We start from the raw sequence: 15769 nt of genomic DNA, 5'->3' as shown, positions 1-15769 counted from the left end.
TCAGTTGGATCACCGAAATGCTTTAGAATTATAGAATAACGAAGAATACAGCAAAATACAAGAAAGGATAGTTCAGAAGGGGGAAAATATGTTAAAAAGATTTATATAAAAAAAATGACACAATGTTCAGGCTTGAACTGGCAACCTCAAGGACTGTATCACAATTCGCTACCGACTGAGCTATGAAGACAACATGCTCGGTCAGGGATAAATAGGAGTGTATATTTTATGAGATACTGATGACGGCCGGTTCCCGAGCCTGGGGGCTCCGGAACTGACAGACTCGTCGGTTCCCGAGCCACTCCGTAATATTTATGAGTCAAAAGACCTTATCTCCAATATTAAAGGACACGAAAACATGTCTGCCCACAATGAATTTTACCCAACGATCAGGATTCGAACCACTAGCTGCCGAATGATTCCGAGTAGAGCCGAACGGACACTCATGACGGCAGTGACATGGATATAGCCTGGACACTAAAGTCACGGACCCGTGTCTCTAGCCACAACCTAATCATTTTGTAGTAGTTTGGGACTCGACTGGCGTTTTTGGCATATTGCCTTGGCCTCGCGTCCCATTCTTCCCAAGTTTCAATCAGGTCACCTCTGATTCTTCTACCTTTAAGTGAATATCAATTAAAATACTTCAGCCTCTGATTGTAAGACATGCATTTGACTGAGCAACTTTGTTGCTTGTCTGTGCACTTTCTCTATGGCAATCGACTGTCTTTTTAAAAAGGGATGCAAAATAGCATTTCCTGGCATGCTCAAGGTGAGGTCTCAATCACCAGGCTTTTATAGAGTTTAATGAAAATATCTTTATTTATATATACCAAAAGGTCCTTTTAATCAGTTGGTTTTTTTTTATCTGGTTTGCTTTACTGATTATTTTCTCAATATGAGATTCAGTGATGTCATTTTTTTAGTCCAGCAGTCTCAGCTATGTGAGCAATAGCAATATATCCTTAGCTTACAATGCATGTATGTATAAAAATGTGATTTTGAGCCATTTAACACTTTTTAAGAACAAAATATTATGCATAGTACTGTGTCCTGCGTTACAGTTGACACACATAAATATCAAGCTTTGTCCTGGCATTATCAAAAAGGTATGCTACCAGTTATCTTTTAACTGTCAAAAACAGAATCCTAAAACAGTCACAATGACTATATTAAATTTGCAAAGCTCTGTTTGCATTCTGAATTTTGCATGTGAATGTCCCATTTCAAGGATCACCTTTTGGCGCAGGCTCTTATATATATATGAACTATGATGCTAAATTGCAAATAATATATATGTTATTGAATGCATTGATGCAAGAGAAATTGATGATAATTTACAGGTACCTGAGGGTTTGCTGTCTCTGTTTACAAACATGGACAAGAAAAACCTATGGGATGAATCTCCCACAACCCTGACAGAGTTTGGTCCCCTAAGTTCAGATATAAAGCCAGCAGGAAGTTTCTTCTCAAGATGGCTGCGGAGAGGAAAGGGTGAGCTAGAGTAGTTAAAATATGTGACAAAGCTCCTCTTGTATTCTGTTTTGAAATTTAGCGTACAATTTCAACAAGAGTTGGTTTACAGACACTGTTCTGTCTGTTCATGCAGTAATCAGTTTGCATGTGTACCGCGTTGATGCATGCAAGTCGTATAGTCACTTTAATAGTTTTGACATGCAGGAGGTCTTTTCCTGACCATCAATTTCCTGCCGTACTGACAAATCCAGGGCTCATGGACCTATTCACACTTTCAATCCAGGTTCAACTGACTTTTGTCTTTTGAGCCTGGGAAGAACATTGCTGTATCTGTTAAATTGTAATAATATGTTGATTTGAAGAAAAAAAGTATGCATACTTGTAACTGTAGACTAGTGCTCAGAACATTAGAATTTACAGACTCAGACACATTGATGTGTAGAAGTACACTCGCACAAACTCCACTCAAACATACTGACACGCACTCACAGTTTATCTCTCTATCTCTGTTTCTCTCTCTGTCTCTGTCTCTCTTTACATGTGTACATTCATACGCTCTCTCTCATTCATTTTGTGCATGAAGGATTTAATAACACAGAAATTAAATCATGCAGGAGAGGAAGCTGACGATTCAGGAAGCTCCTCCAGGGTAGGCAGTGCACCATCTTCCAGAGAAGGTTCTGTTGAGCGCCGACAGATCCAGTCACAGCCTGGTGCAACTGCAAGCAGTACTGGCAGACACAGCCAGCCCGTCTCTCCGGACAGAATTCTTATTGCAGGGAAATCAGACTCTGAGGCAGTTAGTGGTGGTGCTGCTGGTGGGAATGAGGAAGGAGCAGCTGCGGCCATGAGTGACACCATGAAAGAGGATATTGAGGATACTGGGTCCGCTGGTAAGCTGATTTGCTTTTCTTCTGTATTGACGTTGTTTTGAAGAATGTTTAAGAGTTGTCTGATTTATGAGGAGGAGATTTGTTTGTTGTGAGGAGAGAGAGAGAGAGATAGAAATTAGCAGATTGATTGATCTTTATTTTATTAGGATGAAAGTTGAAGGTTTTAAGCAAGTCAGGGAGAGATTGTGTGTCTGCATTACTATGATGACTTTTCTCAAAGTTATTACAGGAATTTGATTAAGCTTTAGCACAGTTAAATTAGTTCTGGTACAGATGATTCTCTTGTTATAGCTTATTTATATACACTTCTGTTCAGGTGCTGACAATTCAAGTCAGTCAGATGAGAGTTCTGATGGGCGCATTGGGCAGTTTGCAGACATAAGAATGACTCGCAATTTGTCAAGTGTTCTGACTCGACTTGGAAACATCTTGGACAGAAGGAGCACAGTAAGTCAATTTTGTTCACAGAATCAGACTTTTTTTTAATGAATTCAGAAGGCTATTCTAAACCAAAATGAATGACACAGAAAATGTTTCCTCAAAAATGCTGCTTTTCATTAATGTTGACTGAGTGATCGACAAGAAGAAGAAGATTAATGTTGACAATGAAATCACAAATAATTTAGTCATTAATGCTGGGATTTATAGAAATGGCACTGCTTCATGCTTTCATATTTCTTTAATTACTGAGAAATAATGGCAAAGAATATTCCCTCTTAAACCAGATACGCACGGAAAAGATACTCCTCTCTTAGTCTTACACAAAAAGGTTTGCAAACTTAGTTGGCCAAGCAATCTTTTGAGAAAATGTCACAACCTTTTGGCATGGACTTAGTTACGTTTTAATCTTCAGACCCCACAGACCTACAAGGACAGTGACTTCAAGCAATACTGGATGCCAGACAGAAGCTGCAAGCAGTGCTATGACTGCGGGGACAAGTTCACAACTTTCCGTCGTCGTCATCACTGCCGTATCTGTGGTCAGATCTTTTGCAGCAAGTGTTGCAACCAGGAGCTCCCAGGAAAGATTATCGGCTACAAAGGTCAGTGAAGCTGTACTCATTAAACATTTTTGAGAAGAGGGTTTAAAAAGCCTACCAGCTATCAACATAAAATACAAACTTACCTATACAGTGGGACCCCCTTTTTAAGACCTCCAAAAATCTGAGAATATCAGGTCAAGGAGTGAGTCTTAAAATGGGGGTTAATTTACACAGGCTATGAATAGAAGATGTAAAAAAAAATCTAGGTCTTAAAAAGGGCGACGTCTTAAATTGGGGGGTACCACTGGACACACATGTCGGCGTGCATCCATACGTGGACAGGTATAGGAAAAGAGAAGTAGAAACTCACACACAGGTAAGTACAGTAATACAAGAATATTTAACAGGTATTTTTAAGACAGAATATTTAACAAGTAAAACTACTTTGTTGCAGGAGGCATACGAGTGTGTGACTACTGCTGCAAGGTTGTACTGCGCTACGCTCAGCAGTCAGTGTCCACTGGAGAGGTCAAGGTCTTCAGGGATGAGATTCGGAATATGTCATCTGGTCAGCTTGACATTGAGTCGGGCAGCTTTGAGTTTGGCATGTGGTCACCCATTGCCAAGCGCCGCTCACTGACAAAGGAAGACCTCATTTTGCCGCAACAAAGGTTTGTTGTACTCAAAGTTTAGAGGCTGATCATATCAGAGCCATTATTTTTTTGGCATAACAGCGTAGTTCATAGTTGTCCAGTTCTTATTAGCAAGATGGACTCTTTTGCAAGACAATTTAATTGATATTGTGATATATTGGTACCTGTAACAAGAGGGCACTACTCAAACCAGCCTTAGCTGTTTTATGGTAGGGGATTTTTTACCACCTAAAACAGTACCAAACTTGTATGACTCTAATGTACAACTTTTTTCTTACTTTGACGTCTGCGCCATATTGACCAGTTGCATGTATGACTAAAGAAGAGTACCCACATCGCTATACAACAAACAAAACATAACAGTCCCTCTGTAGTGATACACATGCTTTTTCTACTATGACCTTGGCACAGTTTCCTGGGACCATCCCTCTCAGACATCAACGGTGTGCGTCTTAGTTGAAAATTTGGTCATTATCCCGGGGTCACAATGCCACTGTATGCAAACAAAGCCAGACAGCTGGTCTCATCGGTCATTGTCCTGGGGTCACAAGGCAAGTGTCTGTTCAATTACAAAGGCACACATTTCCACTGTGTACTTACTTTGCCTTGCACCCATTACACTGGAAGTTCCTTTTAAAAAGTGGAAGTTGCGTCTTGTACAGCGAAAACATACAGTCCCAAAAATACTGTATACGACGTTTAAACAGTGTGAAAATTTGTCTCCCCTAAAATCGAGAATTCTAGTTTTAATGTCGGTGTTACCATTTCCCAGCTTGGTCATCCCTTTATTGTGAATACTGCAGAGTTTTGATAGCTTTTATTTTTGTGTTGTTCAGGTCCAGCAGCTCACCAGACATGCCTGGGCCTGTGACAGACAAGTCAGCTCCCTTTGATCTGACCCCACAGTCTGAGTTCTCCAGCCAGGAGAGTCTCCTCATTGAAAGCAGAATACTCACACAGGTTCGATTTGTGTGCAAGACCAGAATCAATGCTTGATGTTACAAAATAAAGAAAATACTTTTGAAATACCCCTTTGTTGGTAAGATAGCTGCAAAAAATCTGTTTTAGCTGTGCATTAATGTGTAAAGTAAAATGTAAAGAAAAGAAGTAAACATGATCGACCGGTTGATTTTCTCCAATTAATTCTGTAATTAATTCAGGTGTGGAAGTTGCCATGTACCTGATGTGATACAATACTAGCTTCTGTCTGAAACCAACCAACAGGCAAAACAAAACAAGCAAGAATGATAGGGTAGACAAGCACTTGCACCTGTGACCTATTATAATGATCTGAGAAATGGGCTGGATAAAGGCTAGTGATTTGATCAAACACACAGACATTCCTGTAAAATTCTTGAAAGAAAAGTAAAAAATGTTGTCTGATCATAACATTTTCAGACTAAATTTCGTTCTGTTTGCAGGACTCACTACAGCTGCGTAAATTGTGGAGGCAGCTCCAAGAGACAGACACTGGAGTGGAAATGCAATCACATCGAATCCGTCTGCGCACTCACCAGAATTGCATTGTGGGACGTGACCTCGTCGACTGGCTTATGCAGAATGACAGAGCAGTTAAAAGGTACGTTGGTCTAGGTTGTTTTAGAATTCAGGGCAAGTTTCTTCCTTGGTAGAGAAAATAGATTCTCAACACTTCTTGAACTTGTATGAGGTTTGCAATGTTGCTCTCAGTGTTATATGGCAAAGTTTTCCTGATGTTGCTGTGGTTGCTTATGTCACTTTTTCTTCCCAATATATTCATTATGATCTTGATCAATTATTTGTTGTGTTGGTATCAGTAACATGGCGCAGTGCTGGCCCTCCACCCTCAAACCCTATCCCCAACCCCACTTCACAAATCCTCTCCACCCGTTCCCACTTGATTGTGAGCATTTCTTGCTTGTTGTTCATTTCACATTCTGTTGTAACAGGGAGCAAGCAGTTGCGATTGGACAGGCCCTGATGTATGCTGGCTTCGTTGAACCAATCGGCAACCAGTTGCCCATCTTCCGAGACGACTTCACTTTGTATAGACCAGGAGAGGTACGCTTCAACAATGTTATTCACTTTAATCTGAGCCTGTAAATGTAAGCAAAACCTATGTAGTCGTCAGATGTTGGAAGAAGTTGATTTTTCTGCTCTATTGCTGACCCGCCTGAACAGATGAGTCTTAGTTGTGTGTGTGTGTGTGTGTTTGAGGATATGGTATGTTTTAGGATAGGGTATAACACTTTGGCTTTTGGTAAAGCTAAATAAATTTGCTCACTTTCTGTTTTATTCCATCAGGCATGGAAATTCTCCTCGGATCCGAGGATTTCCGAGAAAAGCTACACATTTCCGAGGGAAAAAAAATTCTCTTCCGAGAAAAAAAATCGAGGAACAAAAATTTAAAAAGACAATCTGCCTAGTATGACCAAAGTCCTCCATAAAACTGTCCCCTCTTTTAGTGAGATTCCGCCCTTGTGAGTCACTTTTGCAAACAAAGAATAAGTGTGTTCAAATAATATGAATTCAGTTAAAGGATTAAAATGATCGTTGGTTACTGGCAATACTAAACATGTATTAAATTAGGTCAGTTTTTTTTGCTGTGTTAAGGTCATGAAACATACTCCCAGAATGCGCAAGATTGCACAGATGTTAGACTAGATTTCAGACAAATTCCCGGGGGCCCCCCTAATTTTCAGAGAGTTTCTTTCAATCAATTCCCATGCCTGTTGCATATGTAACCGAGTGCCGTAACACTACGATCACCTCGGGAGGCGAAGTGCAATCAAACAGGATTGAAAATGTTAGGGCTAATTTCTTAGCCCTATAAAAACTGTTATGCAAACCCGAAGGTTTCCATGAACATGCGGACAATCGGAAACCACCAGACCCCATCACAAACAGAACTCCACAATCCAGAGGTGTTGACTTAAAGGCCAACAACTCGGGTGCAGAGTCTGCTGTGAAAGGAGCGGTAGCCTCCCCTGTCACAATCGCCCCCGTTTGAATGAACGCCGTCCCGAAGTTCCGAACCGGGGGACCACTGTCCATCCCAAGTTCGCAGAATGGGAACAGCACGAAAATGTTCAGTGGTCATATTATGCCATTACCTGAACATATCATGCCGAGTCCCATCCCTGCTCGCAAGCGCCAGATGTAACCGAGTGCCGAAACACTACAATCACCTCGGGAAGCGAAGTGCAATCAAACAGGATTGAAAATGTTAGGGCTAATTTCTTAGCCCTATAAAAACTGTTATGCAAACTGGAAGGTTTTCATGAACATGCGGACAATCGGAAACCACCAGACCCCATCACAAACAGAACTCCACAATCCAGAGGTGTTGACTTAAAGGCCAACAACTCGGGTGCAGAGTCTGCTGTGAAAGGAGCGGTAGCCTCCCCTGTCACACATACAAAGTGGCAAAACCTTTTATCCAGTTATACTGCTCTTTGACCATTTTTGTTCTCTCTAATAAAACCTTCCAATACAAATTTAGCACAAAAAAAGTTTATGGAAAGAAGTGATTTATTAGTTCATTTGCCTTATTACTGTATTTTGTGTGTTTGCCACCAGAGTGCCAGTTTGATGGAGTCTACTGCAGACATTCAAGTGCTGCCTTCAGTGCCTGAGGAAAGGGAGAGCAGCGAACCTCTATGGTTCAGGGAGATTGAGTCCAATGAGGATACCGATGATGGAGCAAGTATGCTGCTTTCATATCACTTTAATGCTTTTCTCTCCTGTCTCGCTTGAGGGAAAAGGGAAAGAGAGAATGCTTACTGTCCTACAGGACATGATATGGGTTATATGGTAATTTGAGTTTTTACGCCCTCACGGCTTTTGATGAGATACACAAGTGTATGCGTGTTTAGGTGGTATCAGCCATCTACACTTATGGCAGAATGACCGAGGTCTTTTATGTGCCATTGTGGTGACATGGGGGTGGAATATGGCTTCCGTCTCTGGGTCTTCATATAAAGTTGACCCGTGTCCGTCCCGGTCGAATTCAAACCTGCGACCTTCAGATCACAAGTCCAGTGCTCTACCAACTGAGCTACCGGACCCCCGCGCTTGAGTGAAAATTACAGTAGAGTCATACCTGCCATGTAAAGCTCCTCTGATGAGAGAACACTTCCCATGAAAAACACCTTCAGTTGTCCCTTTGTTTATTATCTCAACCAAAATACACCTGTCGTGAAAGTCCACCTGTAACTCATGGACATTTTTGGTTGGTCCCAAGGGTGTCCTTTCATCGCAGGTACTGTTGTTATGCCTGGGTCGTCCACAGAAATTCTGGAAATGTGACTGAGGGAAGTCATCGCTTGGTAGAAGATATAGACCCAGTAAGGTTTCACTAATTTGATATGTTGTTGTGTTTGATGGCAATTGCGTTTTCTTTTTGATGGATAGATAGATCGTACAAATGTGTTTTTGTCTTCAGACTTTTAAAAAATCTGCAAGTTTATTGCATATTTTAGGTGACAAAATAGCGTGGACATTTAAATAAGTAAAAATTCTTGAGCCGTGTTAAGCATGTGTTTCGATTGCTCCACGACTCTCTTTTGTGTGCTTGGAAGCTTAATCTGCTTGTATGTGTGCAGTGTCAACAGGAGATGACCAGCGATCTACAGCAGCTGAGTCTGATGGCCGCAAGAGTTTTTCCTCTGAGTCAGAAACAAGAGGCAAGGCCTTCAGCCTCAGTGGAAAATCTGAGACCGGCAGCATGCAGGAACTTCCAAAATGTAAGCTACAACATTTTTGCCAATCTACAATGTAAGGCAATCAACCTGAATGTTACCATCAAACCTAAATGGTTGTTTCTATCTTCCAGGAACCATTGATAATTCCTGTTTAAGAAGGTTCAGTGATGTTCAATGTTCGTTTTTGTAATTAAAGAATCCAGTACTTCTTGTTTTGGAAAAAAGCTTTGTCTGGCAAATTGGACACAAAAGAAAAAAAATACAGTGGTACCTCTGATGAGAGGACATCCATGGGACCAACCCTAAGTGTCCTGATATCGCAGGTGTCCCCTCGTGACAAGTTGTTACTTTAGTAAAATGAATACACAGAGGGACTGTAGAAAGTGTCATCTCTCATCAGAGGGGCTTTACATCCAAAGTACCACTGTAGTAAAATAAGTTGTGTGTTTTAGATGCCTTGATGTCTCGTGACATGGTGGAAGAGCCGCTACCAAGACAGGACTCCTCAACAATTGGACTGGTAGATGACTTCCTCAAAGGTGAAAATAGTTCAGCAATGCATACAGTCTTATACAGAAGCACATTCAGTTGGTATTATGTGAAACATTTGTTGTGATACATTTTCCTGTTTTAGAGAAACAGACCTTTCCCATGAAAACAGTTTGGCTTAATATCTTAGATCTGCTCAGGCTTTTACTCAGGGGACGGTCATCCTTACACTTGGACATATGCCAAAAATCAAAATCCTGACTGCTTTTTCCAGGGGCGATGTTTCTCAGCCCAGCCCCAGCACCAACGTCGGACATTGTGACCTGCCCTCAGGGCTGGAGATCCGTGGAACAGCTGAGAGAGGAGAATGGAGAAAAACTGGCCTATGAGAGACTCAAGTTAGTAATAATGCATGGTTTCTTTCTTGATATTATCTCTCCGTGTTGCTTTTGCCCCTGATGTTGCTTAATTTGAGGCAGGCTTAGAAATCGCAGATAGATTGTGTGAAATAGCTGTTTTTTTCTCAAAGCTTTTAGTCAATGTCCAACTATGTTTGTTACAAAATCTGCACGGGATGCAGTGAATTGATTTCGATTCATCCGGTCTGAAGGGAGTCTTGTGGATGGGGGGAGGGGGGAGACTTGTCAACAGCAGAATGCCTGTTTGTCTGCACTCTTGATGACAAGATGTAAGCCAGGCGTTCACATTCTCTATTACTCAGCCAACATTACTTAACATGTAATCAATGTGTACACAGGCAGGCCCACACAGAACACCTGCAGCTGGTCACCAGACAGTTGCTGAGTCAGCACGGACTTTCAGCATCCTGGGAAACTGTGGTTCTCAACTGTGTGCACCAGGTCACTCACTTTGTGCGTCCAGATGTGCGCATGGACGGAGATGACCTGGATATCCGCAAGTACGTCCACATCAAAAAGGTAAGAGAGGACTCTTGGTGCAGACAACAAACAAAAGAAAGAAAAGCATGGACATGAGGATATAATGAATGAAATGGAAAAGCTAGTCTTGCAGCTCAGGAGAGAAAGACAGGCAGAGAGAGGGGGGAAGAAGGGAGTGGGGGGGGGGGGGTGTTGGTGTTGGAGGGAGGGCACTTGTAGAACAGAGTCCAGAAGTAGTAAGAATTCTGAATTGAGGGACACACCTTATATTGGTTATGTAGCGTTTTTGGGAGGGTGAAATGTAGCAACTATTCACACCAGACAGATTGCTTTATTTATTCTTCATTTAAATTAACTTAAAACTTCAATAACCTATGTTTTTGCAGATTGCTGTTGGTCAGAAACAAGACACGTCACTGGTTCATGGCCTGGTGTTCACCAAAAACATTGCTCACAAGAAAATGAAGCAGCAGATTGCCAATCCACACATTCTTCTTCTGCGTGGCTCGATAGAATACCAGCGTGTGGAGAACAAGTTTTCCTCTTTGGAACCACAGATTCTGCAGGTAGGAGAGACTTGATTGGCATGCTTTAAAAAAATTTTTTTTTACAGGAGAGTTACAAGGGGAACTGTAAGGCTTCTTTTTAAGCCTACTGTCTATATGATACTTACCGAGACAGTACTATTCTTGCACATTATCTATTATAGGCCGAAAAAATTGGACAAAACGCTGCGTGGGTACAATTATCTCCCATAACCATGCGCCACCGTGGATCCCAAGCACTGTCCGAGTGCTTCCCCCTTACAGGATGTAGGTGGCGCGTCCTCTTTCTTTATGAGCTGCAGACCCTCAAAAAGCCCATAACATATCAAGAGGGGAGGCGGGAGGGAAACTCTAATAGTACTGTCTCGGTAAGTATCATATAGACAGTAGGCTTAAAAAGAAGCCTTACAGTCAATATAACACTTACCTCGACAGTACTATTCTTGCACAGAATACCAGAGTGGTGTGAGGGTGATATGTAGAGTATTAAACTCCTTAATCAAAATCACTTAAATCCAAGGATTAAGATACCCAGGCAATTTTCGAACAGTACTACCGTAAAAGAAAATATACCCAAGAAACATACCTTAGACTGACGTGACCATGCTGGCAACCACTGCTGTGTGGTGAACTCAATGTCAAAGTCCAGGCCACTCAAAGCTTGAATACCACTGAGTCTACGGCAAGTGGCTAAAGCGATGAGGAACAATTAGTCTTAAAAATCAGCAACTTGATACTGATGCCTGCCAGGGGTTCAAACTCATTGCTACGCAGGAGTTTGAGGACCAGAAAGACATCCCCCTTGGGAAATGAAACCCGAGGTTTAGACACCGCTGCATTGCTAATACCCGAAAGGACATTAGCGATGAGGGAGGACCTGATCAAGTGTTCAGGTCTGCGACCAGTAGCGGCCGCAATCGTGGAAGCGATGGCAGATCTGTATCCAAGAAGAGTCTTAGAAGAAAGACTCTTCTTTTGATACACTTCCACCAGGAAGTTGGCCAAGTCCTGTGTTGAGGGATAAAGCGGCTTTATCCCCTTGGACAAGGCGAAGGTGGCCCAAGCTCTCCAGCGTAAGTCGTAGAGCTGATTAGTTGATCGCCTCTTAGCGTTCAAGGAAAACTCTACTGAACTCTTGTGCAATCCTAGTACAAGCAGTTTGGAGCGCACAAGAGCCATGCGGTCAAGCACAGACTCTCTGGACGTGGATGAGGGAGGCATGATCGAGGCTGGAGCAGACCTCCCCCGTCCAGATCCAGAGGTAGAGGGTCTACGTGGGTGAGACCGCGAAGATCTGGAAACCACGGAGCTGTTGGCCAGTAAGGCGCGACCAAAATCAGTCTTGGTCGTTCCTGCAGATATTTTGCCAGCACCCTCGGAATCAGAGATGTCGGGGGATAGGCGTAAGCATCGAGGAGCCTCCACAAGAGAGTGAATGCGTCCAAGTGGAACGCATTCATGTCTCGAAAGGGGCTGACGTACCTGGGAAGCCGAGCGCTGAATCGAGTTGCGAACAGATCGATCAGAGGACGGTCCCACCTTGCACACAGACGCTGTAGAACGTTGTGAGCGATGGTCCATTCTGTGAAGAGAACCTGATCGCCCCGACTGAGAATGTCGGCCAGGGCGTTCAGTTTCCCCGGAACGAACTGGACTGACATCCGGACCTGATTGGTCTGGCACCAGAGCAGAATCTCCTCCGCCAACAGGGAGAGGGACCGAGAATTGGTGCCCCCCTGGTGGCGAAGGTAAGCTAAGCATGTGGTGTTGTTGTCCCCGTAGAAAATCAGAGGGGCCAAGGACAGGCCGAATGGGAGGGCCCGAAACTCGAACACTGTGCCCTCCCAAACGAACCGGAGCAGATGTCGGTACCCCGGGGCCACCAGGATGTGGAAGTAAGCATCCTGGAGGTCCCAGACATGGCCAAATCGTTTGGCCGGATGGCCAACCGGACCGACGAAGGGGTTTCCATCTTGAACTTGCACCTGTGAAGGTACAAGTTCAAGGTGGAGAGGTCCAACACCGGCCTGGACCGGCCGTCCTTTTTGGGGACGGTGAATAGGCGGGAGCAGAACCCCGGAGAAGGCTGAGAAAGGGGGTAGACCGCCTTCTTCTCGACCAACGAGTTCACCTCGTCCTGAAGAGCCTGCCATCTGGCAGGGTCTCGAGGAGGGGGGAACGTCAAGGGTAGAGCGGACAATGGAGTTGTGACGCCAGCGGTAGAGAAAACCCCGACCACACCACCCTCAAGAAAAACTGGTTGGAGACCAGTCTGCCCCACATGCCGCGGGCCCGAAAAAGGGAACCGACGGACGAAAGAGGGGCAACTTGAGGGGGCGTCAACGTAGGGCCGGGACTCACTGAAAATTCTGCTGGAGGGCAGGCGCAGGCTTGCGACCACCCCGCCTGGTGGTGCTGCTTCCCCTTACCTGTCTGAGCACCCTTCGTCTTGCTTGGGAACGCGACAGGCGCCTAAGAGGAGGAAGAAGGAGGCAGTGAAACTGGCTTCTTCTTCTTCTTCTTCTGAGGCTGGGAGCTGGAGGTGACTGTAGCACTTCTCTTACTCCCCGCCGCCGTCGCCGAAGCAGCGAGGCCAACCATCAGAGAATCAGTGTTCCTCTGGCGTGTGGACTCCACCACAGAACGAACAGTGTCCGGATGAAAGAGGGAAGAAGGCTGAGGAAACGTGTTCCTCAGACTCTTCCTCATATCCGGAGGCACTATAGAAGTAAGCAGAAAATGATCACGGAACAGGGCCAATAAAGTGGACCCGTGTTCCAATGGCCAATTCTGCCGCAGACGTCACGCACGATCGCACGGCATGCAAAGCCCGATCCACTCGAACCGTGTCAAGGACCCGAGTGGAATCGGACTCTGCCCGATCGGGAGGGTCCAACAGTGTGGACAGCGTGCTCATCCATGTCAAGGCCTGTGATTGGGCCTCGACTGTGGAAGAAACGGTGGCCTCAAGATTGTGGAACGAAGCAGAGTTCAGTTCCACCTTCTTGACCGAAGGCACCTCCCCAACGAACACATCACCGTCAGCCCCACCCTAAACACTCGAAGTCTGGAAAGGGAGAGTTCGAGAGTCAAAGGGAAAAGGGAGGGACGAAACAGATTGGACACGAGGAAACAGTGGAGGTGCGCCTCCCGAAGGAAAGCATGGCACTGAACCCGCGTCCTCCCGAGGAACACAGGTCGCGTTTGCACGTGAATCTGTACTCCTCAGGCGATGTGCTGCCGCTTCCACCGTGGCACTAAGACTAGGGTGGAACGCGAATTGCCGGCGGCCGGATCGTTCATAAAACGAGCCGCTGGCAGACGCGGCGTGAGCCTCCAACGCCCGGGCCGAAGCGGACTCAAAGGACGAGAGGGCGTCTCAGGGAAGGACGTCCTGAAACTGTTCAAACGTCCTTCTAGCTGTGCGAGGGCGAGCCTCCTGCCTCTCGTCCTCAGACCCCGGGTCCACGTCCTGTGTGTCAACACTAGACGACAGACGCTTAAGAGAGGCATCCGTGACGTCAAGACGCCGCGTGAAGTCTGTCATGTACTGTTGGAAAGTACGAAGCATAGCTTCGGAAGTTCCATCAGAAACCGGCAAGGGTAGAGGATCAGTGTTAACCTCAGGGCGACCCTGATCCTCCTCCCTATCGTCCTCCGACTCACTCTCCTCTTCACTTCCCGACAACTCCTCAAAGGCAGGAGTGTAGGGAGCTTGAGGAGGAAGAGTCGAGAGCGATGAAGCAGGCTGTGAAGAAACGCCCACAGAAGCAAGAGGCCGCGAAGACCCCTGCCCCAAAGACGAAACGTCTCCAGCAGCCGAAGGGGGAGAAAAACAACAACCCTGGGACTGTTGGGTCAGCCCAGCCAACGAACCCCCGCCATTTATAGACTGAACAGGAACCCATCGGGTCTGATCAGAAAAGAAATGGTCCGGTCCGGTCGGGGGTGCCGATCCGGTCCGGTAGGGTGGTCCGGTGGTCCGGTCCGGTGGTCCGGTCCGGTGGTCCGGTCCGGTGGTCCGGTCCGGTCCCGTACCATCCGGAGGTCCCGTTCGGCACCGAACCATGTACCCACAGAAGTGTTCGGGTGATTAGGTCCGGACGTGGACATACCGTACCATCCGGACCCGTAGGTCCGGTATGGTCCGGTTCGGTGCCAGACCATCCGGACCAACAGAGGTGGTCGGGTGGTCCGGCACCGGACCATCCGGACCCGTAGGTCCGGTACCATCCGGAGGTCCCGTTCGGCACCGAACCATCCGTACCCACAGAAGTGTTCGGGTGGTTCGGTCCGGACGTGGACATACCGTACCATCCGGACCCGTAGGTCCGGTTCGGTGCCAGACCATCCGGACCAACAGAGGTGGTCGGGTGGTCCGATCCGGTCCGGTAGGGTGGTCCAGTGTTCCGGTCCGGTGGTCCGGTCCGGTCCCGTACCATCCGGAGGTCCCGTTCGGCACCGAACCATCCGTACCCACAGAAGTGTTCGGATGGTTCGGTCCGGACGTGGACATACCGTACCATCCGGACCCGTAAGTCCGGTGGTCCGGTATGGTCCGGTTCGGTGCCAGACCATCCGGACCAACAGAGGTGGTCGGGTGGTCCGGTCCGGACCGGACCACCGGTCCAGTACCGGACTATCCGGACCCGTAGGTCCGGTCCGGTCCCGTACCATCCGGAGGTCCCGTTCGGCACCGAACCACCCGTACCCACAGAAGTGTTCGGGTGGTTCGGTCCGGACGTGGACATACCGCACCATCCGGACCCGTAGGTCCGGTTCGGTGCCAGACCATCCGGACCAACAGAGGTGGTCGGGTGGTCCGGACCGATCCGGTAGGGTGGTCCGGTGTTCCGGTCCGGTGGTCCCGTTCGGCACCGAACCACCCGTACCCACAGAAGTGTTCGGGTGGTTCGGTCCGGACGTGGACATACCGTACCATCCGGACCCGTAGGTCCGGTGGTCCGGTATGGTCCGGTTCGGTGACAGACCATCCGGACCAACAGAGGTGGTCGGGTGGTCCGGTTCGGACCGGACCACTGGTCCGGTACCGGACCATCCGAAACCGTAGGTTCGGTCCGGTCCCGTACCATCCGGAGGTCCCGTTCGGCACCGAACCACCCGTACCCACAGAAGTGTTCGGGTGGTT

At 46.5% G+C, this 15769-nt stretch overlaps 1 protein-coding gene across 3 annotated transcripts in view; it reads left to right on the top strand.

Annotated features, from left to right (window-relative positions):
* Positions 1–15769, top strand: part of LOC138959792 (1-phosphatidylinositol 3-phosphate 5-kinase-like) — an 83001-nt gene that overhangs the window by 2482 nt on the left and 64750 nt on the right. For all 3 annotated transcript variants that reach the window (XM_070331405.1, XM_070331406.1, XM_070331404.1), the window contains exons 2-15: positions 1344–1494; positions 2091–2369; positions 2686–2816; positions 3223–3412; positions 3807–4023; positions 4842–4965; positions 5427–5584; positions 5934–6045; positions 7564–7690; positions 8589–8729; positions 9140–9226; positions 9451–9574; positions 9934–10114; positions 10462–10641. In XM_070331405.1, the coding sequence (XP_070187506.1) occupies positions 1377–1494; positions 2091–2369; positions 2686–2816; positions 3223–3412; positions 3807–4023; positions 4842–4965; positions 5427–5584; positions 5934–6045; positions 7564–7690; positions 8589–8729; positions 9140–9226; positions 9451–9574; positions 9934–10114; positions 10462–10641 (2169 nt within the window). In that variant the 5' untranslated portion in view covers positions 1344–1376. The remainder of the gene's footprint in view (positions 1–1343; positions 1495–2090; positions 2370–2685; positions 2817–3222; positions 3413–3806; positions 4024–4841; positions 4966–5426; positions 5585–5933; positions 6046–7563; positions 7691–8588; positions 8730–9139; positions 9227–9450; positions 9575–9933; positions 10115–10461; positions 10642–15769) is intronic.

Source organism: Littorina saxatilis, linkage group LG2 (assembly GCF_037325665.1).
Source record: "Littorina saxatilis isolate snail1 linkage group LG2, US_GU_Lsax_2.0, whole genome shotgun sequence".
Lineage (NCBI taxonomy): Eukaryota > Metazoa > Mollusca > Gastropoda > Littorinimorpha > Littorinidae > Littorina > Littorina saxatilis.
Note: the sequence above shows the minus strand (reverse complement) of the source record. Positions and strands in the feature narration are given on the sequence as shown.